This window comes from Falco naumanni, chromosome 6 (genome assembly GCF_017639655.2).
Source record: "Falco naumanni isolate bFalNau1 chromosome 6, bFalNau1.pat, whole genome shotgun sequence".
Classification (NCBI taxonomy): domain Eukaryota; kingdom Metazoa; phylum Chordata; class Aves; order Falconiformes; family Falconidae; genus Falco; species Falco naumanni.
The window spans coordinates 5,029,487-5,053,183 of NC_054059.1; the positions used below are offsets into that span (position 1 = coordinate 5,029,487).

The 23,697-nt window shown below is 40.6% G+C and overlaps 1 protein-coding gene across 4 annotated transcripts in view; it reads left to right on the forward strand.

Annotated features, from left to right (window-relative positions):
* Positions 1-1,955: 1,955 nt before the first annotated feature.
* The window catches only part of RNGTT (RNA guanylyltransferase and 5'-phosphatase), a 189,228-nt gene continuing 167,486 nt past the window's right edge, over positions 1,956-23,697 (forward strand). For 2 of the 4 annotated variants that reach the window (XM_040597832.1, XM_040597834.1), the window contains exons 1-5: positions 1,956-2,190; positions 9,635-9,744; positions 18,309-18,412; positions 18,534-18,622; positions 22,868-22,943. In XM_040597832.1, coding sequence (XP_040453766.1) covers positions 2,127-2,190; positions 9,635-9,744; positions 18,309-18,412; positions 18,534-18,622; positions 22,868-22,943 — 443 coding nt within the window. In that variant the 5' untranslated portion in view covers positions 1,956-2,126. Of the gene's footprint in view, positions 2,191-9,634; positions 9,745-16,128; positions 16,149-18,308; positions 18,413-18,533; positions 18,623-22,867; positions 22,944-23,697 lie in introns of those variants that run through there. The other 2 variants (XM_040597831.1, XM_040597833.1) reach the window with 2 other exon arrangements.

Sequence of the window (23,697 nt, forward strand, 5' to 3'; positions counted from 1 at the left end):
ACAATTTTGTATATAATGTTTGTAACTTTGTGCTGCGGGATGCTAGCTTTGTATTCTAGCATCCAGGCTTGTGCAACTCTGTAATAAAATGGTATCTTGTCTCACTGTGTAGGATTGGCTTACTGCACACTGGGAATGGACTGGCATTTAGAGCCAACAAATCCATGTTTTCTCATTTACCCTTTCGACTCTCTCCCCCATCCTGCTGCAGGGGGGAATGAACAAGTAACTATGTGGGGCTTAGCTGCCTACTGGAGTTAAATCACACTACCACCTTAAATACACCTTTCATGTAGGCAGACACTGCCAGCCTACAATTCTTCAACTGTGTCCACATAAATAGACCTGTCGCTTTAAAGCCATGAAGAATTTTCACTGGGATTCTGTATAGAAATGCAGGTTTTGTTACACGAACGATCTGCAAGCCTTATCTTCCTAGCCGTACCTTTTTACCAAGGAAGGTGGCAGCCCAGTACAGAGGCATCTCTGCTACAGTAGCAAACCTACTACACAGACTAGAATCGATGCACTATTTGCCGGAGCAGGTATCCATCTATTCCCACCTCCAGCCGTGGCTATAAGGGAACAACCAGAGAAAACGAAAAGCAGGGCAAGCATGTCTGTGTAAGCCTCCAGCTATTTTCAGCTCAGGACGTTTCTGAGCCTGATGCAGTCTGCTACCTTAGTAGCCTCCAATTACTTTCAAGTACCTGCTCAGCCCCCCCTGAAGCCCCCCCTTTGCATGAACGACAGCCTTTGCCAGTGATGCCCCAGCTCCAGTTCCTGTCGCACAAGTGATCCTTCCAACCACTGCCAACCAGCCTCCTGCTTGCTTATTATCAGTGGCCCCGCAGTCCACCCTCGGAGGAGCCCACAGCAGTTTGTGACTACCACTCTTCCCAGGCCATCCCCATTCCAGGCTGAGGAGCCCTGGTTTGGGCTGCCCTTATCCAAGTGAAAAACCTTTTTCACTTTTCACCAGGAATCCCTCCTCTCTCCAATGTGCCTTTTTTGAGGATGAGGGAAACAGCTCAGCCAGCACCTCTGTGTGGCTGCACAGCCCAGCACCGGCATGGCGATGCCGTCTCTGTTGCTCTCCGTGACATCTGCCCACGAGTGATGGGTCCACGAGGTGCCGCCAGGGCAGGTGGCTGCCCGCTGTGCGAGGAGCCAAGCCCCGCAGCCCGGACACCATCCATCGCCTCCCTGGGCAGGGGTGGGTGCCAGGCGGTGAGCCCACGGGGCTGGGCCCCCTCAACGCGCAGTCAAACACTTCACACACACTGAGCAGCTGTTTACAACGAGGTTCAGCCGCACTTGATTCTCCCTGGGTCCGACGAGCCCCCTCTCCACGTGCAGGTACAGCACGCCTACCTGCCGCTGTTTCTCCCCAGCACGCCCGCTCTGTGGGGAGGGGGCTTTGCTAGCAGGGGGCTTGCTTTGCTCCAGGGTGCACCTTCTAGTGCGCTAAGGGGGACAGTTCACACACAGTTCGAGTGATTTTCTGTGTGGTCTCATTAACCGTTTGGTTCTCCTGGAGCTTATCTTGTGCCCCAGCTTGGGGCGTTGATGGTGTCTGTTCCTTCTCCCAAGGCAGTGCCTCGTCAACTGTTTGTAACATCCTTTGTTTTTCAAATTCTTTCTGGCTTTTTATTATGGGTATTTACATATTTCGTCTAGATTTCGGGTTAAATAATATACTGACCTTCTATTAGCCACCTACATGCAAACATCTTATCTCATTCTCAGCCGGTCGATTACACCGCGGCCTGAGAGCTGCCGCGCAGCCCTTGCCCCGCCACCCTCATGCCGCCCCGAAGGCCCCAGCCCGGCCCCGCACCCCTTCCGGCCCTCCCCGGGAGCCCCGGGGCACGCTGCCCCCGGCCCGCGCTCCGCCCCCCGGCGCCGCCAGCCTGGGGCCCCCACCCGGAAGCGGAAGCGGCCGCCGCGGTGCACTGTGGGCTGGCGGCGGCTGAGGCGGAGCTGGGTCTGAATGAAGGCGCCGCGGGCGAGGGGCCGCTGAGCGCCCCGGGGCCGCGCCCGCCCCCGCCCCGCACCCTGCGCCCCCTCCTTTCCCTCCCTCCCCGCGGGCGGGTCGCGGCGGCGGCGGCCGCCCGGGCCCCGCCATGTCCTACAACAAGATCCCGCCGCGTTGGCTCCACTGCCCCAGGAGGGGGCAGCCCGTGGCAGGTGAGCGCCCGGCCCGGCCCAGTCCTGCCCTGCCCCGCGGCGGCTGTGTGGCGTCCGCGGGGACGGCCGTCTCCCCTCCGTTGCGCTCCCCTGCCCGCCGGTCCCGGCCCTCCGCCCCCCGCTCCTCCTCAGAGCCGTGGGGCGGGCGGGAGCCTCACTGGGGCCGCCGCGGCCCCTCGCTCTCCGGCCCAGCCGGGGCTCTTTGTCCTGGGGCCGCGGCCGCGCTGGTGCGGGGGCGCTGGGCGGCCGTTCTCCCCTGAGCTCCCTGGGCCGACGTTTGTCCCGGAGCAGACTTCCCGCAGGGCTACTGCTTCCCCGAAAGCCCAGCCCGCAGCAGGGCTTTGCCTTCAGCGCAGAGGCTCGCCCTCCCTTCGGCTCGTGCAGCCCCTGAAACCGATTCGCCCCGGTTCCCTTGCAGGGTACAGGCCCGTTCCTGCTCTTGGGAGCCTTAATGCTGGCTTCTCGCTTCGCAGTGGTTAAGTTTAGGACTAAAACTTCTCCCATCTGTCACGCCTGGTGAGAGAGATGGCAGCCGGGTGTGCAGAAGCTGCCGCACTGGAGAATACCTCAGCCCTGACGAGTGCCTCGTGCAGCCTCTTGCATTTTTTTTCCTGAAGGCTCTGACGTTTATCAGTTGACGTTGATCTGTTACTGGGCTGACCAGTCACTGGTGTGTTCCTAGGCTGTTTAGCTGGAGGTTGGGCTGAGGTGTTGTAGTCCAACTTCATGTGCGTTTCAGGTTTTGTCAGTGATTGCCATCATCTTGAATGTTATTACCCATGACACGCTGCCTGTCTCAGTTGTTGCTAGCTTCCTAGTCTTGCTGGCATCTAGTGACAGTGAATTAAGTATCATCTAAACACACATTTTTTGACTGTGAGGTAACTACCATGCTGACTTCAGATGAATGTTTCCCTTGCTGCCTGGTATGAGAGAAAGTAAACAACTTTTGCTCTTTCCAGTTTTCTCAATTTTTCTTTCCTTTATAAGGTAAGCAGTTCCAACCCCTAGATTTTTGCCACAGTATTTTCTGGTTTTCACTCCTTTCATCTGTGATAATTTAAAGGTATTTTTTTCAAAACACAGTACTTGCTACTCAGTGTGCTATTCTAGGTGGCACTGTGCCATGATTTGCTTAATAGTTAAAACTCCTGCGTTTTCTACCCCACATCATTATCTTACATTTTTTTGATGGCAGTTGGTTGTGGAACTGAAGATACTGATGACTTCTTACAGATTTATTTAGGACTTGTGAGATATCTCAGTAGGCTTAACCTTCCCATCAATATGCGTTATTTGGCATTTATTAGTATTAGTTTGGTGGGTTACTGGTTTCCTTCAAGTTCCTTATATTTCTCTGAGCTTGACTCAAATAACAGCATTGTTGCATTGCTTGGCTCTTTTTCCCTGATCACTGGCAAATGCTTTGCTTTGTATCCAAGTAAGATTTGATAGCCTAAGTTGTTAGCCTTTGACTATGACAGAAATAGACTAATGACTCTTTATTCTTTGTTTTTCTTCTCAGCAAGTTCTTGATCTCTAGAAGTTGTTGCTTTTGTTTGTTTGTCTTTTAAGCCATGACTTCTCAAAAATAGCAGTATAGAGCAAGCAAGCATGCAGGTCATCATCATGTCATCTGCTGTGGCATCGCTGCTTGTGTGTGTTTGTTCATTCAGTAACTGCTTTGGTGCAATCATGCGTAAGAAGTTGCTCAAAAAAAAGGAAAGGGTTTGGTTCATTTCTTTGGCTGCTTTATCATAATGTATTCTTATATTAGTCACCTGATTTTTAGTTTTTTAGTGTGTACAACTTATCAGAAGTCACAGTACACTGTCAGTCTTCTCTCCTTTTTTGCTATTTTACATTCAAAAACATCTAACAGTTTTACTGAGAGATAATTTTTAGAATTTATTGATGTTGGTACTGTCTCCCAGATATATTCTGGTTTTAATTAGCATTTCAATCATATTTCTAAGCATCTGTGCATGACTTTATTCCTGTCTGAAAGTGTAATAGTAATAATGTTGCTGAGCAAGGTTTGTCTGGCTTCTGTGGACTAATATTCATCAAGTGTTTGGTTATGACCCTCTTGTTTTATTGTTGTGGCATCTACAATTTCTAGGTGACCTCAAATGCTAATGAGGCCTGGAGACCTGTTGGTGAGATTGAGTTCATTCAGGTTAACAGAACCCTTAATTCTGAATGAGGTGTCCTGTTCCTCAGTTCACGGGAGACAGGGAACTGCTGGAGAGGGCCCAGCGGGGGGCTACAAAGATGATGGGGGGACTGGAGCATCTCCTGTATGAGGGAAGGCTGAGAGAGCTGGGGCTGTGTAGCCTGGGGAAGAGAAGAATGAGAGGGGATCTGATCAATGTCTACAAATATCTTAAGGCTGAGCATCAGGAGGACAGGGCCAGGGTCTTTTCAGAGGTGCCCAGCAAGAGGACAAGGGGAAATGGGCACAAACCGCAGCACAGGAAGGTCCATCTGAATATGAGGAAGAACTTTACCTTGATGGTGGCAGAGCCCTGGAACAGGCTGCGGAGTCTCCTCTGGATGCAACTCTGCAACCTGCTCTAGGTGAACCTGTTTTAGCAGGGGGGTTGACTAGATGATCTCTAGAGGTCCTTTCCTGCCCTGACCATTCTGTGATTGTGATCTACATCTCCTGTTATTTCCAGTTTACTTGAAATATTGGTGGTTTTCTGCTGCTTTATGGTTTTATGGTACAGCAGTTGTTCAGAACGGCACATTTTCACATTTATTGCATTGTGGTAGCACCTCAGTCACATACTGGATGAAAAGAGCTTTCTCTGAACTCTTAGATCTGAAGTGATCAGGGTTCAGTATGCAGCATGGTGAGATACTATTAAAAACATCCATATTGCATATGGTTTTAGAGATAGCACCTCAAATACAAGAGTAACGCCTCTGGTTCAGGAAGTCACTGAGCTATAGCTGCTTGTAGTTGGGGGGGAATAATCTGATGATGGATTGTCATCATCACGTGTTTTGGTGATGGGATACTAGGTGAAATGTATGCTTTGACCCCGTGCAGTTGTTCTTGAAACAGAAGAATGTTGCTTTTTAGGTTTGGTTGTTTTTTTTTTTAATTGTGGATTTTAGTATTTCATTTCATTCAAATTTCCCTTTCTTAGCCATGGTCACTTTACACAGTCTAGCCTTCCTAATCAATGCTAAATCTAAATATACCATGGTCATACATAATATAGTGGCTACTATCACATACTGAGTCAATAACTTCATGTCACAGAAAATTGGACTAAATTAAGGATAGCTTTTTCACTGGCATGCTCTAGAGTTCAAATTTTAAGGTAAAAAATGTGCCAAATTAGAGCATGTATATGTAGGAAATGTGATGTCTTACGTTGTTCACTTTGATTTCTTAGATTTATCCACTTGATGTCTATGTTCTGACATATTGCACTCTTATTCTTAGAATTTTTACCTATTTTTCAACCTAAAGAAATACCGTGTTATACAGGTAACTAATTTGGCAAATATTTTAATATCCACTTCCCAAACCTATTTGACAAATTTTAACTTAAATTGTGGAAGTAGGTAATCATCAAGTGTCAAGGTTCCAGTCACATTTTGGAGTTAATTTGAAAGTTTGATTAAGGAGTTACAATTGTTACCATAATTTCATTTAGATACACTAATGACTTGGGGTGCTTTGATATCCATGTAAAATATCACCTTATTACTATCAGATCACTTAGTTCAACATAAAGAATTGATTATTTAATCTTCAAGTGCTTACACATGGAGATTAAGTTGTTGCATCAGTTTTTCCTACATCGATTCTTTAGCATAAGGTATAGGGCTAAACTTTAGCAGACACTGTAGCTACTGCTTCATTTATTCACATCCGTATTACTCAGAAAGGTTAGAAATCTTTGTCAGGATTAAAGCTTAGATTTTCTGTAGCTTAATGACACTCACCTGAGAGGGGTTTATATGCACACAGGGAAGGAGGACTTTCAAGAGTCTATACAAAGATCAAATAGTAAATTTTCAAGGTAAGGGAACTTTGGTTTCTGTTACAAGAGGAATACAATATGAGATCATATTAAAGATATTTAATACATGTGTAGCAGTCACAGTTTAGAAAAAAAACAAGAATGTAAACAAGGAAGATAGTGTTTGCTGCATAGGAATAACGTGAAATTCTATTGCAGAGAAACATAGTTTATTACAAAAAAACGAAAGAACAAACCAAAAGAAAAAAAACAAAAGGGAAAAAACCACCCCAACCGAAAAACCAGAGCTATTGTTTTCATAATCAGATTACGGAATTTCTGTAAAATGGAACTGAATTACATTAATTCACTGATCTCTTCTAACTTTGGCAGGCAGCTTGTCTGCAGCCGTGTAAGCACTGTTTCTCAGTGATACCACCAAGCTGGAGTTTATAGAAGTTGGGCGACTAAATAGTTCCAAAGGTCTGGGTTTGATCTTTGGAAGTGATAATAAATGGGCTCTATTAAAAGACTCATCACTTCCAGAGCTGTATAAAGGTGTTGAAATGCTGCAGGGGTTGCTGACTGGACTGCTTCGTCTGTCTTTTCCCGGTGATGGACAGGAATGTGTTATGGTTGCTGAAGGAAATCGGACACTAAATCAAGGTCCACTACTGAGAAGAGAATGAATACATTTGTTCTCAGTTCTAGAGATGGAGAACAGGATAGTCTTCAAGGTGATTGTATAGTCTCTAATCAGATGCTACAGGAAACAATCTTAGCCTCCAGGCACTGTTTTCCAACTCTGTTCTGTTTTCCCAGTATCATGTGAAGTATGATAGTTCTCTTATGTATCCTTTGACTGTTGTGTCAGTGCAGCTCCTTTGCTTCATTTAATGCCTTGGCTAAAAATAAACCGTAGTTACATTCTGCGTGTTCTATAATGCGTGAGTGGATGTATTAGGATGGGAGCGGCAAAGTTAAAAAACTTTGAAGCATGCTTGGTGTTTTGCAGAATTTATGGTGATGATAGATTTTCGCATTAAGATAATCCAAAATTAGGTTTTGCATAATCAGTCTTTACAGAGGAGGATTGCAAGTTAATGTGGAAGGGTTAATAGTGAGTGAGAGAGGCTGAATGGTAGTGTTGAAGGTGACAACACAAAGAAGCAAGAAAATTAGATCAAAAAATGAGGATGTGGAGGGGAGGTAGCTGTGAGCAGGGTGGAGAACATATAACTGGTGGAATGAAAAGGCAAAGGGAAGTAAAGTGAAGTTAGGAGTTTTTCTAACAGTAAAAGAAGTTGAAGTTGAACTGACTAAATTTCTTGCCATTTAATGTGTATGTTGACTAGAGGAGTGAATAACTTTTAGTTGTAAGGTTTGGAATGGTCTCAGACAGGTGTAACAGTGAGGGTGTTTCTCATGTTGCTGAAAAACATTAAACCTGAGCTAACAAGTTGTGTAAAGCTGCTCAGTTTCCATAACTATCTGTCTTCTGTGGTTTATAATGTCTCTTTCCTAGAAGTTAAATGCTTGTTGGAGACTACATAAGATGTTTTGATAGAATTTAAGGCTACGGAGAACTCTATGAACTTTAATTTATTGCATAGAGAGACCTCTCAGCAGCATTAGTTTAGTAAAAATGGTATGCATTCTTTTATTTTTACAAAGATTAGTGAGCTTCTCTCTCAAAACTTGATTTCTAGCTGATTACAATGGGTGCTTTAGTGTCTTTTCATTTGATGTGGTTTTGTTTTGCTGAAAACAAGAGGATTTTGTCTCTCACATTGTGAGGAAGTATTCTTTCTTGATGAGAAAACACTATTTTCATGAGTAATTTAGAAGAATTTTTTAGGATTAGTGTTGGATGTGCTGATTCACTGAAGGAACTGAAGGATCTGAAACTGAATATTTAAATACTGCATAGAGACTAGTGGATGGTGGCTGTTACTCTGCATGGCTGAACAGATGCATCAGGTGCTTTAAGTAGTATAGAAGTGTGTTACATTTTTTCTTAGTTCAAAATATTGTGTGGATATTTGTGTTTCTAAATAGGAAAAGCTTTTGAAAAGTTACTGAAATTAAAAAGAAAAAAAATCATATATAGAATGAACTGTATTTCTTTTTCCTGCTAGGAAGTAGGTGGGTTAACTGCTTTTAGAACCATTTTATAAATCTAATTCAATAACTTCAGGACCTATCAGCACTTTTTTTCCTGGAAGATGTAATGTCTGGTGCTCCAGTCTGAAGTTCTTCCTGCATTAATAAACCATTTCTCCTGCTCTTCTGTCCCATACAATTATATGATTGCGTTTCCTTGGTTTTAGAAGGGCTGTCTATTTAACAGCATGGAAACAGTTTTATTTAAAAGAAAGGAAAGTTCTGGGACAATAATTTTTTTACATTTCCTTGGGGGAGGATTTTTTTTTATCAGTCTTGGGCTGTAATTGATTTAAATAATTTCATAGCTATTTAGAAATGCTGAGGTTCTCCCAGTTTTACTCTCTGGCTATGTCATTGACTTTGGTGTGGCTGGGCAGATGTGCCAGGTCTCTTTCTTACTGTCAGTTTGCTTTCATTTTCCACAACTAACTGCTGTTCAGGATCCCAGGTGTGCATGGGAAGAGGTGTGCTGCTTCCCAGGCAGATGTGGTGTCCATGACCTGGGCTCCAAGTTCTTATCTGTGGGTCAGTGCGTGCTGCTCAAATACCTGTTCCTGCTGGGGTTCAGCAAGAAAGAGCTGGAGATCTCTAAGGAGATTATTTCAGCTACCCTATGGTGAATGTGATGGATGAAAAAAATAAAATGAGTATTTAAAAAGATTTTGGATATCTGGGGAGTGATGGATGTAGTCTAGTAAGTACTAATTCTGATCAAGTTTTTGTTGCAATTTTGTAACTTCCCTGATGTTTGAACCGTGTGTAGATGTTGTTTCAGAAGGAAGGTTGAACACTGCCGCAGAACTCTTCCAACAAGCCGTAAGGAGCGTGTTAGAAAGATTTGTATTGCGTAAATGTTCTGGACCAAATGCTTCCCCCCACCCCCAGTACTCTTTACCTTATTTTGTGTTTGCAGGTAATCAAAGCTCATGTTTACGTGGTTGGTAATAAACTGTGATTTAAAATGCTATTTTCATGTTTTTAATTGTACTGAGTTTAAATTTTCTCTATTCTGTTGTGTGCTATGGCTCTTCAGCTTAAATCACACTAAAAGCTAGCTAAGAATGTTAAATTACTTTGTTTTAAATGAGTTGACCTGTATTTCCTTAAAACTTCTAAACTTACTTGTGAATTCTGAGAACTTAGAACTAAAAATACTCCAACTGTTATTGATACTTTTCATGCAGTTATTTTTCATTGAATGTGAACCTCTAAATCTTTTCAGAATGCTTTGAAATCAGTAAGTGTACATATATGAGTATACATAAAATACTGCAAAATTTGATTATCTTTCATAGGGAAGTTTTTACCTTTGAAGACAATGTTAGGACCAAGATATGATGAACAAGTTGCTGAAGAAAATCGTTTTCATCCGAGTATGTTATCCAACTACTTAAAGAGTCTGAAGGTAAAGTTAAATTTTTGTGTAATTGAAACATTGCTTTTATTATTAGTGTTTATTCAAATGTTGCTTGTCAGATTTAGGAAGAAAGTAGCTGATGGCTTCCTTTGGGACATCTTTACAGAAAATTTATTTTTTGTTTACATTTTCAGGTTTTCTCTGCAACTCCTAAATTTCCAAAAGTACTTTCTTATAGGCAAGAACTGTGCAAAATCCTCTAGCTCATTCACTATATTAGCGGCAAGAATCTCACTCTTGTTATTGCTGTTGCATTTTGGAGAGATGGCATCAAAATTCAGATGGTCAGAGTTGGTAGTTTTACAAATTAATCTTGCATATGCATATGTTAAATTCCAGTTTTGCTTATAGGAGTGAAAGCGTTTAACAGTGAAAGGAGAACTTCACAGAACTCTTCTGTAGTTTCGATGCATAATTTTCTTCTGATGCATAGAATGCTTTATACCAGTCATATCCAAGTATGGAAGAAAACAGTTTATGGCTTTTATCCAGCAACTTGCTTAAGGAAAAAAAAGGCATAAATAGAAAAAAAATTAATGAGATTGGATTGGGACCCAGGAAGGTGGGTAGATCCTTTTATCATTGGGTTACAGAGTTGTGTATCTGGTTTATTTCTTCATTCCCTGTTTTGCCTATTTCTGTCTATCTACTTCAGCTTGCATATTGTTCTGCATTGTAGCACGACTTTGACAATAAAGGTGGGGAACAGGACCTTTCCAGCTATTCGTATAGGTCTGTGAAGTGTTGTGCCCAGTCCAGTGCATTTGGAGATGGGGGAAAAGGGATTTTGAACCTCTCAGGCAAAGGCAGGCTTACAACCTAATTCTTTTAATCTGTTTAATAAACTGTTATATAGAAGCTTAGCACCATTTTTTTTTTTACTATTGTATAAAACTAATCACACTAGTGACATTTTTTTCTGGTTCTCTTGTTTTTTCTTTCTTTTTTTGTGTGCTGTTGATGTAAGTTATTTAGGCTTAGGTATGAAGTAGACTGTGAGCTACTTATCGTAGGAGTGATAGAAGTACCCATGGACTAATGTGATAAGAAAGTACTATTGTAGTTGACTGGCTAGCAGAGATATGGTTAGTAGACAGCCAGTCTGTTATTTAACTTGAAATTTAGACAAAGTATGTGAATATCTATAACAAAAAACAAGAAAGAAGTTGAAAAACAGAGAATGATACAAAAAGTTAAGAAGACACAGCCTTGGGAAAAGGAACAGACACCATAAATATGTCAAGCTAGAGAAGTAACAAGATATGCTTAGGGAGAACTAAATGGTTAAGGAGACCAAACAGAAAGTTACTTGAACTGTGTGTGAACCTTTCACAATTAGCATGCCAAAAGATCCACCCTCTTGCAAAGAAAGCCCACACTAACAAAGCCCCCTCCCCAAAGAGTGTGCAAGGTGGAAAAAAAAAAAAAAAAGAACGCTGTACCTTTAAATGGAAACGAACCGAAGCTCCTCAGACACAGTGAGAATTAAGTGTGGCTAAACTGTAATTGTAAACAATTGTTCAAAGTGTATAAAGTGTTTTACTGTGTGTTAAGAGGTGAGCTAATTTTTGTGGGTTATCACCTGGCACCCTACTTTGCCCAAGCTAGAATGAAAAAGATAGAAACACCTCAACTTGGTGTGTGAATTGGCACTGCCCACAAGCGGGACAAGTTTACCAGCAGTCTGGCAATGAGATCAATGTGGAATTGAGGAGACCTTCAAAACTAGATTTTCCCAAGGCAAAAGTATCTTACTGTGCGTGGTTCTTGTCATTTTACTGCACTGAGTTTTAACTGCTAGTACTTGGCAAAATGAATCACTTCTGAAATGTGGTTATTACTTAAGTCCATATAATTTGTCTCCCAAATAAGAGACTTCAGCAGAAGCTTTTACATCTGGATTTTGGTAATAGTGAGATATTGCTGCTACCACAGATTTTTTAAGGTACTGGTTCAGCATTTAAGACAATATCTGTCTGGGATTAACTTTCTCTGACAAGCAATTTGCAGGAGTGTTACCAAAAGGTCAGTTGCATGAACTTGTTTTGCAGTTTAGAAAGCAGGCATTCTTTATTACGGTGCGGGGAGCATGGGGGATATATCCACCTAATGTGCTCACCTTGTCCTCAAATACATGTCCCATATATTCTGTATAATCATACATATGTATTACGTTTCCTCAAAATCTCATACATATTTGATTATTTTCCGAAATGCATTTGCATTAGCCCCTCCTTCTTTTGTACATCCATCGTTTCTTCTTATTTGAGTCAGAGGGCTGCTTTTGCAACCACTGAGACGTTTACTTCATGACCTGGTCATCTTGGTCCTTTTATGATGTTTTCTTGGCAAAACCTGCTAGGTTTCTGTGAGATTCAATCAGTTATTTTCTTTCATCCTAGATGTTCCTTTCAAGTTGGATCATAAATCTCATCCATGCAATACCAGGTCTTCCCCTCCTCATGCACTATTTCCAACCAGCACAGCAACTAACTTACGTTCTCCTTTTGAGTTTCCGTATCCCTATACACTGCCCATGCGACGTAACATCTATTTAGTGTCTTTTCCTTCGCTTTCTCTAATGCTGACACTAAAGGATCACTAGGAGATAGATTAATACCACATTCTTTCTGCCGTTGAGAATGATTTCTTAAAGTAAAAAACATATCTGCATACCTCTTGTTGTCCCACTTTCTGTCTTAAAAACATTAATTGCAACAAAGTATTATAATTTGAAGATCCATTCACAGGCCATTTCTCCTCATCATCCAGTTTATAAAGGGGCCACTTCACAATTTACAATTACAATACTTAATATTCCTCGATCTACGGATCCTCCTGGGGGCCCACTAATTTCTTTCCAATGTTGTAGTATATATCCTAAAGGTGACTTTTTCATAATACTCCCTTGAGACCAGCCCAGCCCCATGTTACCAAATTCTTTAATGCAATCTTAGTCAAAATAACAGAGCCAAAAGTTTAAAACTAGAAAGCAGAAAAGTCACCTGAAAGTCTTCAAACCAGACCAGGAACCTCGGGCTTTTGCCATGTGATTCAACCTGGAGGGGTCAAACCCCTCAGGTACCACTTTAGCCCAACCTTGTGGGGCTCTTGCCACCGTCTTACAAGCAGGCAGAACCAGAATAAATATAGAAAAAAATGCCTTAAATCTTACCGGTGTTCTTGGCTCTGAGATCGTTGGGCTGGGAATCAGGGAGTCTCCTTGAGAAAGCTTCTCGCCGCTGGCTGGAGGGTCCGTGATTCGCCAAGCTGCCAATTTGTGACAGTGTGAATAATTTGATTTTTAAAATTACTGTCTTGAGTAGGTAGGTTAGTATTTCATAATGTTATGCTTCATAAAAGGTAGATTTATTTCTGTTACAAAGAGCTAGGATATTAGTTAACTCAAAAGGATGTTTGGGCAATTAGCATGCCCAAGTTACAGTATGCCCATTAGAAAAACCAGTTGCCAGTTTTCAGCCACTTTATTGTTTTCACAGATAAATTAAATCACTGATTTAAACTATTTTCCTCAAATAAGGAGTGCAATAAAAATTCCTGGGACTGGAGAGTATTCAGTGTATTGTGGTATGCTCTCTCCCTCCTGGGGAGGTTTTTTTTCAGGTTCCAGTGTCTAATGAGAAACTTCTGGGGTCAAACAAGGGGAACCTAGCTAAACCTGTTTAATTGCACAGCAGCAAGAGCGCATATATAAGACATTAATAGATGGAGGTAGCTGGAATGTGAGAAAGTGAGGAGGAAGGCTTTTATAACCGTAGGAGGACATGGAGAGCTTGGCCAAAATAAGTATGAGTGGAATGGAGGTGGTATGAAGATCTTGGTATTATTGTACGTAGAAGATCAGAATTTCAAGCTATCAACGAGCTTTATTTTTTTTTTTCCTTCTATCCAGTAATCTTTTACAATTAGAAGCAAGAAAAACAACTAGTTTCAGTTGTGTTTCAATGTGGTGTTCTAAGATTGTAGTGTTGCAACAATCTTTGTAAGAAATAAACGTATGTTTTACTGAGAAATTGCTCAACAATTTATTCTTTCTTCCAAAACTGTGTCATTCAATGGGTGCGGTGAACTCAAAGATGTGATTCATGCAAAACATCTGAAAAAACAGTTTTTTTCCAGTGGTTGACTATTGTAGCTTAAATAGAAGCTGTTTTTTGAAAGACTATTAAGAGCTTTCTAGGAGCAAACTTGTGAGAGTGTGACTGAGAGGATGACTAGTGTGATGTCAGGGTTTCAGAGCAGAGCAAAGCATCTGTATGTTGGACGTATGTGTACTAGAATCTGTTCTGTTGGTGAGAACTGTGGTTGGTCAGGACAAGCATAGTATAACCCCAGTTCAGTGACAGAAATGTTTTGATTCTTGTGGTACCAGTGGTTTTTTACATGACTTTTTCAAACATCATAATTGTATACTTTGATATGTTACATAACCCCCTACTTTTTAAAAATTTCTTTATCCTTTTCTCATGCCTTCCACTCTCTAAATTGTAGTGTGTTATGTGCAGCTAATTCCATGAATTGGGAGAGCAAATGTTTATGCTTTCTGTAAAGCAAGGAAGCTGCTGTCAGGCCTCATATGCTCTATATGTCATACATGCTTTTATAGCTTTGGCTAAATTACATTGGATGCCTGTTCGGTTTACTGCTCCATTAAATGTGTGAGGAATTGTCACTTCACAAGATCTTTACTTGTGTATGATTGAAACGATTAATAATGGCAAAGGAATCGCAGGCTAGAAGTCCTAGAGTTGTGTAGTTCAGAACTTCCTCTCTGGCAGACACTGCTGTATTTCATTCTCATATTCAAATTAAATACAACATCCCAAATGCTCAGTGATGCTTTGGGTCTGAAGTATGTTGTAGTGTTCTGGCTTCTGCATATCTGTCAGGAAACTGAAATCTGTAAGTGAGCGTGTTTGAAAGAGTAAAACATGTGAGTATTGTTTGATTATAAAAGCTTTGACATAGAATTAATTTTTGTGTTTGCACATGTTGGTGATAATTCTTCATTGTAGCAGGAGTTTGGGGAAGTTTGGAGGCTTCTGGTGGGAACAATTGAAGCTGCTGGTATTTGAGAACAGTGGGGTTGGGAATTGGCTTTGAATTTTCAACACTAAAATGGAATTGTATCTCCTACTTTTGGATGGGAAGATGTGGAGCGATGTTCTGCTGATCACTTGCATTTCTTCTTCGATGTTCTGCTGAACACTTGCATTTCTTCTTGTAAATCTCCTTTAACAATTTGATATATTAAACAGTGTTACCTTTCAGTCTGTCTTCATGCTTTTATTAAGGCTTGTTTTCCTCATGATTCTTTTTCTTTCTCCAGACTGTCAGATGATACAGCATTTTGCTCAAGAATAATTAACATTTTGGAATGTCTTCTTTCTTACTAGACTGGAAATGAACGCAAACCCCTTTACTTTAAAATGATGTTTTCATTAAATCTTAATCTAACTTTGAAATTGATTTTTTTCCCCTTCGCTGAGGACATCTCAGAAGTGTTACACCTTACCCCATGTTGTACACAAAATATGGGTTATCAAGCTGAGCTGTGTAGGAGTTGGGGAGGAGGGTAGTTAGGGGCCGTTTATGTGGCTTCATAGTCTAGAGCTCTCTGTTGAAAACATGCCTGATTCTCTTACGAGTCTTTTTGCCAACTGTAATCACACTATTGATAGAATGCAGAACACAAAGGGAATTCCAATGCTTTTTTTGGGGGCATGGCATGTTACTGGAAGATACTCTGAGAATTCCCTCCATGGAGCTGTTGCTTGTGTAGAACAGTAGAAAAATATCTAAGTAGTTTTCCTAGAACTAGCTCATTTTAGATGTACTTTTCTATCCTAGCATGTTGTTCTGTGCAATCATCTAGAGGTACTGGTGTGGAAATATGGCATTGTGCTGTGAACAGTTATTTTGAACTGATTTATGTTAGTGTTGTAGTGTTATGGACCTACAGTGTGTAGCACCTGGAAATTTTGTGTGGTCTTACTGGTGAATTAAGCAGTCTTTGAAATATTAGCTAAATGCTGTTAAGAATGGAGGGGAAGGAGAGTAATCATTGAATTAATTGTCTTTTGTATCCTTCCTACAAAATTGATCACTGACTAGTATGCTGTCAGTCTGTGTATTTGACAGCTTGGTTGACACTAAATATTTGAAGTTTCAGGTGTTGTAACATTGTTTTCAAGTGGACCCCTACTGAAGTAGCTTGCATTTCTGCAAAACACAGTAATGAAGTAAATAAAGCGTTCTGAAGACAATACTGTTGTGGTTTAACCCCAGCCAGTAACTAAGTACCACACAGCTGCTTGCTCGCTTCCCTGCCCTGCCTCCCCCACCCAGGGATGGGGAGGTCAATGGGGAAGGTATGTAAAACCCAAGGGTTCAGATAAAAACAATTTAATAATTGAAATGAAATAAAAGCAGTAATAACAACGGTAACAACAATAAGAACTGTAACAAGTAGGAGGGAGAAGGGGAGAGGAACAAAACTCAAAGGGAAGAGAGAAAAGAAAACAAGTGATGTGTGACACAATTGCTCACCACCCGCTGACCGATGCCCAGCCAGTCCCCAAGCAGCGATCGCCAGGCCCTGGCCAACTTGCCCCAGTTTATATACTCAATGTGATGCCGTATGGTGTGGAATATCTCTTTGGCTAGTTCAGCTCAGCTGTCCTGGCTGCGTCCCTCCCAATTTCTTGTGCCCCTCCAGCCCGCTCCCTGGCAGGGCCCAAGAAACTGAAACATCCTTGACTTAGAGTATATATATATATATATATAAAAAATATTATAAACATGACCTAGCAATAACTAAAAGCATCAGTGTGTTATGGAGTTATTTTTACACCAGATCCAAAATACAGCGCTGCACCAGCTACTGAGAAGAAAATTAACTATCCCAGCTGAAACCAGGACAGATATACAAAGTTGAAGTAAAGAAGGAGAAGTTCAGAACTGATTTGGATATTACACTTCAAAATGTGTAATGCTGCTGACATAGTGTTATGATGCTAAATAAAAGTATTATGCAAGTATAGAAGTATAATGAAAGTATGTTGTCCCAACTTTGAATACCATGGATAACTACCTCTGTAGATAATTGGAAATTTGTCTTTGGGATCTACTGAACAACATATCCATGTGAAACAGCTGTTTCTGAACGGTATTCTAGTTGTAATTGGGATTTATCTTTTCTGAATTGTTGGAAGCAATGTTTTAATTTGCAATTCCTCCAACTGCACTGCTAATTTACTGCGTCTGTTGACCTTAAGGTAAATGAAACCTGAGAAAACTTCTATTTATGAGTATATGTTGGAGTCTTAAATATACTGAAGGTGCAGTTGCTTCTATAGTTTTGCATCTGTAACATGCTTCAGTATTATTTCAGATGCGCTATTGATGTATCTTTAAAAAAGACAAAGCTGTGGAACAGGGATTTAGTTAGACTACCACTCTCCAAATGCCTTTTTGAAAGACATCTGGTTTCATGGTGGGGAGCCTACTTGAAAGCATGATATTCAGCATTTTGACCAAAAGCAATTGCTTTTACTTGTAGGGCAGGAAACCAGGGATACTTTCGATACTCAGGCTGTTTTTGCACAGTAATACTGGAGGGTTTATGGTTGGTGGAAATTTTGTTTGGACCAAGGATCAGTAGGATGCACTTTGCAAATGTTCTCTGTGGATGCCACCTAGTGGAATTTCAGCTTTTCTTGTTGTTTTTAAAAAAACATAACTTCCACGCGGCTGCTTTCAAAGACCTATTTTACAGCAATAGAACCCAAACACTAAAAAAGTAAGTTCATGCACAAGGGAACACGTTAGGATGAAGTGGGCAAGGCAGCCTGAATTCAGGTGCATCCTAATATCTGAGAGCGTGATGCTGCCACCTTAATTACTGACAGAATCTTTCAAGATTTGAAGTAGTTTTATGTTTTAGCTTTGAATAATGTTTCTGAGATTTTAAGGGAATTATTGTTTTATTTTTTGAAATTTTGAAATTTTGAAAAGGTGTTCGTTTTGCAATCCCATTTAATGGATGGATAAATTAAGATGAGTTATTTTTCCTGAGAGTATACTTACATATGTCTCAGTAATTCATTTTTATTATGGTACTTCCACTGTGCTGGTGTTTAATACTGTTCTACTTAAAGCATAAGAGCACCCAATTCCACCATATTTCTCTTCTAACGTGTTAAAATAATTCTTAACCAGATACTGTCTTGCTGTTACCAGGTCTTTCTTATTTAGGAACGTTGATGGGAACAAACTGAAGTTTTTTAATTGATGGCTGGTGCTAATTCAGACATCAGCTTTCACAAGGAAACAGAGATGACTGTGATGGTGGTAGAATATGGATTTAATGAACAAGTGTAATATTTAAGAATTTTTAAAATTGCAGCTGTAGTCTGCTATTGCTTTTAATTTTAATGGTATTAGCTTCTTTATTTATGCACTGATATTTGAATCACATATATAAGTTGGTTGTGTGTGGTTTTTGTTTTTGGTTTTGTTTTTTTTTTTAGGTTAAAATGGGTTTGCTGGTAGACTTGACCAACACCACTAGATTCTATGATAGGAATGATATAGAGAAAGAAGGCATTAAATATATAAAGCTCCAGTGTAAAGGGTAAGTTGTCAGCACTTTTTTAATATTTAGCTTTTAATTTGAAAGATCACACTGAAGTAAATTTTTTTTTCTTCCCTTTCCCCCAGCTGTCTCCTAATCTGTGTTTTCCCTTTTTTTTCAGGCATGGTGAGTGCCCTACACCTGAGAATACAGAAACATTTATCCGTGTATGTGAACACTTCAGTGATAAGAATCCCTCAGAGCTTATAGGTATGTTGTCTTATATCCATTATATTTATCTTGTATCCATCATTATTTTTTACTGTTCCTTTATATCATATTTACTTATAAATGCAGTCTCGTTCCTGAAAGTCTAAGCAAAGGAGTTTCCTCAGTACAGTGTTTATGCATATATAGATGTCATTGCTTTTGCTCTAGAAACTACTATGTTTCTGTTTTCACAGAAACCAGTATGCTTCTGTATCCATCAATCTGATTACATCTCACAGCTTAATGTGGGAAAATATACAGGCTTAAGGACTGTCTACAAATACGTGATACTTGCATTGTTGTTTTGTAACTCCTGCTGATGCAGATGCAGGTTATGTATTGTCTAAGCATTGTTTTGACATTTGGTGGTCTGGCTTATTTGAAGTTGTATTTGATAAGTGAATGATCAGGGATTCTTTAGCAAATCTCACAAGGCAACTGATGTATTGCTGGAAACTGGTAGTAGTTTTTAGGCTAAGTTTTTCGCCTGTGGTGTACTGTCTAGCAGTGAATACTTGAATGTTCTTAAGGATTATTTTTTTTTACCCAGAGCAAAAGAAGTTCTCAGTTTAATTTGGGTGGCTTCTAGTTTTAGTTAAACCATTTTATTCTGATTTCTGTTAAATATATTGATATTCAACTCTGTCTACAAACTGTCAGAGACAGAAAATTGCTTTGCAGCTGAGTTTCCAGAGTCAGAATGGTGTCATCCTCAAGTCTCTGATAATTCTGCAGCCTTCCTGAATCTGAGTGTACTGTGCAACTTAGGAGTGCATGGAACAGTTGTTTGTGTAGGTGTCACTGATAAGAGCTTGATAAACTAAGCTGGTACAGTTAGGATTCATACAGAATCATAGAATTGTACAGTAGTTCAGGCTGTTGGAAGGGACTGTGGAAATCATCTAGTCAGTTGCCCTTCCTTAGAGCAGGGCCAGCTAAAGCAGCTTGCTCAGGACTGTGCCCATTTGGGTTTTGACCATCTCCAAGCCTGGAGACTCCACAACATTTTCTGGCAACCTCTTCCAGTGTTTGCTCACTGTTACAATATACAGGGTATTTTTCTTACGTTTAAACAGAAGCTATTGTATTTAAATTTGTACCCATTGGTCCTTGTCCTGTCACAGGATACCACTGAGAATCTTAAGTTTTTTTCAGTGCTGGAGAGATTTGATTTGGGTACACCCTTTTTCACGTGATTTTCTTGTAGGTACTTTCTTATTTCTTTATTTCACATAGAATGTACATTTGAGGCCTATGTTTTCTTTGCTAAACTGTAACGTATGTGATAAGAAAAACGAGGAACTGCTAAATGAGAGTGAGTGGGATCAGTCATCAACAATATTTCAGAACTTGTAACAGAACTTGAAATATTGTTGGTGACTGATCCCACTCACTCGCATTTGTCAGTTCCTCGTTTTTCACTCTCCTTTCACAGTTCACCCACTAGGTCCTCCAACAATATTTTAGAACTTGAAATATTGTTATGGTCAGCAATTTGTACGGAGCATGGATAGCATGATGATATTCTGTAAATAGCAGACCCATTTAACTAGTATTTCAACTTTTAAAATGCCATTTTTAGTGTTGAGTTGCTAACTTTTTGACATTTCTGAATTTTGGAATGTTTTTCCATTATTTAGATTGTTTCACCTCTATGAAAAAAAGCCAATGAGAAAGAATCAAGGAAATAATAGTGTGTCAGCTAAGCTTTTAAATAACTTGTGGTGTAAGCTTTCATAGTAAAAGAGAAATGTTGGGGTTTCCCATTTCCCTTCCATGAATTACTGAAAAGTTATTTCTGGGTCTGGACACTTGTTTCTTCTTCACAGAGCATCAGAGGGACTGGTGAGGAGAATGTTTTTATTAAAAGTGAAAGCAGTCTGCAGCAGTGATAGTACTGTACCCTGCGTGATCTTTCTCTTCCAAGCTGTTGGTCTTATTGCTGAGATGCTGCTTATCTTTGTCATGTGTATAAAATTATTGACTTAACATTCTTGGTATCATTAACAGCTGCAGGACTTACTGATAGCAATTGTGTGCAATTTAATTTCCAGTGTTAAGATTAGATATGAGAAGAGACTGAATTGTGAATAAGTGAACAAAATTTTCTATTCAGCCAGAACAATATAGGATGGAAACTTTATTTTTGCAGCTTGAAGGACTGGAGTATGCCTGCCAACCTTAAGGAAACAAAATGCAAAATTTTTGCTTAAGCATAAAACAAAGGAGAAGTGATTGCTGGGAACAAATTCTATAAGGAAGCTAAAATTAATTTCATTTGATGCAACTTAGTTTTTAGTATTACTAAATTATTAGAATGGATGAATCCAAGAAATTTATAGTAGTTTTTTTGCCTTTTTTTTTTAAGAAGGGAAGCTTGATGGGGCAGGCACAAAACCCAAGCCTGATACAGTTGATATATATTTCTCTTTACCCATATAAAGTTTCTGGATTTTATCAATCTACTCTTTGTAGGCATTTTTTGGATCTCCAGTAAAAAAAATAAATACTTGAAGTGTAGGGGAGCATATAGAAAAAGGATATCATGTTTTGTCTGAATAATCATCAAGTGAATTGTTGCTAAACTTACTTTACTAAGTATGGTAGATAAATAAGGAAATCAGTAAATTCTTGAGGGACTTGCTTCATGGTGTCCAGTGTCAAGTCCTGCCCTTGGGTCACACCAGCCCCAGGCAGCGCCACAGGCCTGGGGAAGGGTGGCTGGGAACTGCCTGGGGGAAAGGCCCTGGGGGTGCTGGTCAACAGCCGGCTGGACATGAGCCAGCAGTGTGCCCGGGTGGCCAAGGGGGCCGACAGCATCCTGGCTTGTGTCAGACACAGTGTGGCCGGCAGGAACAGGGCAGTGACTGTCCCCCCGTACTGGGCACTGGTGAGGCCGCCCCTCGAACCCTGGGTGCAGGTTTGGGCCCCTCACTGCCAGACAGACACTGAGGTGCTGGAGCGTGTCCAGAGCAGGGCAACGGGGCTGGGGAAGGGTCTGGAGCACAGGTCTGATGAGCAGCAGCTGGGGGAACTGGGGGTGTTTAGCCTGGAGGGAAGGAGGCTGAGGGGGGACCTTATCGCTCCCTACAGCTGCCTGAAAGGAGGCTGTAGGCAGGTGGGGTCGGTCTCTTCTCCCCAGTAACAAGTGACAGGACAAGAGGAAAGAAATGTCCTCAAGTTGTACCAGGGGAGGCTTAGATTGGATGTTAGGAAAAATTTGTTCCCCAAAAGGGTGGTCAAGCATTGGAACAGGCTGCCCAGGGATGTGGTTGAGTCCCCATCCCTGGAGGCATTTAAAAGATGTGCAGATGCGGTGCTTGGGGACATGCTTTAGTGGTGGACTTGGTAGCTGGTTCTATATCTACCGTATGATTCTATGGTCACAATTGAAAAATACGTTAATATTAAGAGTAATTGCATTTCGTGTTAGTGGAAACTTTTAATACGCTGATATTTATATTTAAAATGCAGTATGAGGAAGAGGCAACATCTTGCCTGAATCCTTCACATTTTTAACACAAATTTTTGGACCGGTTTGTTTATCACTAGATGGTGCTGTTGCCTTGGGAGAAAAGTAAGGTTCCACTGCATTTGATTCCCTCTTTTCACTGGGGGATGAATTCAGTAAAATAGAGGCTGAATACTTAATTCTTTTTTTCTTACATTGAAAAGGTAAGTAATTCAAGGTGATTATAGTGTTGTATAATTTTCCTTTTGTAGTTTTTTTTTTTTTTTCCCCAAGATCAGTAAGTTTGGTCTTAGCGTGGTAATGGCAAATTTGAAATAGAATTGTGGTCTATTGACACTGCTTTCAAGTTTGAGGTAGGGTAAACTGAACATGATTTTTATGCCTGATGGTGTGAAATGAATGTAATGCTTGTTGAATCCACTAAAAGCACAATTATTGAATTTGATTGTGTTGTCTTCTGATAAGCATTAATCATTAAATATTTTGGATCTTATCTGTATTAGCCATATTTTAGTTGCATTAAGTTAGTGCTCTTGAATTGGGAGAAACTGAAGTATCCTATACTCTTGTTGCTAATAATTTGCAGAAAGAATTTAATAAACTGCTTTTTAGGCTTATACGCCTTATGTGATCTAAGCTGCCTTGATGGGAAGGGGGAGAATTCTTTAATGTTACTGCTGAAGGTAGAAGGATCCAAAAACACACTTGTGAAACTAAAGGACATTCGTTAAAACGACTTGCAAATGATTCTACCCTTCTCTTGTCTTGTCTAGGTGTCCATTGCACACATGGTTTCAATAGAACTGGATTTCTGATCTGTGCCTTTTTGGTCGAGAAGTTGGACTGGAGGTAACTTTGAATGTTAATTTCTAGGGATTTGTGGAGAGTGACCAAAGGCATCTTTAGTTTGTTTGGCTTACTGTCCTGACAGCTATCCTAATATATTCACTGTTTGTTTTTTAAAACTGCCTACTAATCTTGAGCAAATAAGCTATATTAACATGGTTTATATAATCCCTTGGTAGTTTAGCCTGTTTCAGTCAAGCTTTCCAGGCTCAGTAGGTGAAAAGTCAGCTGTACCTGCTGTGTGTGGGCTTTTAGCAGTGTATACATTGTATTGTGTCTCTTCCCTGTGAGGTGTCCCACATTTTGAGTAAGAATGTAGAGTTCAGAGATGCATGAAAGATTATTTCTCTAACTTCATCTTTTTCATGTAGATTTGCATGTAGACTTTTTTGGTTTTTTTGAGTTCTGAACAGATTAGCTAGAGCAACAGCCGAGTGACATACTTGCTTCTGAGGGGTCGCGGGGAGACAAAGTCCTTGTTTCCAGCTTGTTGACTAAGGGCTACACCATGCCTCTGTACAGATTCACCTGGGTTTTTTGTGATTATAAAAATGTCGGTTTCTTCCTAAAAAATAGTGAACTTTTTCAAATAACAAAAAATTGCCTGTACCATGCTGGGCATGACTTTCGCATGTTTGGTAGTAGTCACAAAACACTATTTCTTTGCTGACGGGATCCCATGCAAGGCATGTTTCTTAACAAGCCCCTTAAGCATTCTGATGATACTTCTTGGTTTTGTCATTTAAGTGAAGAAAAT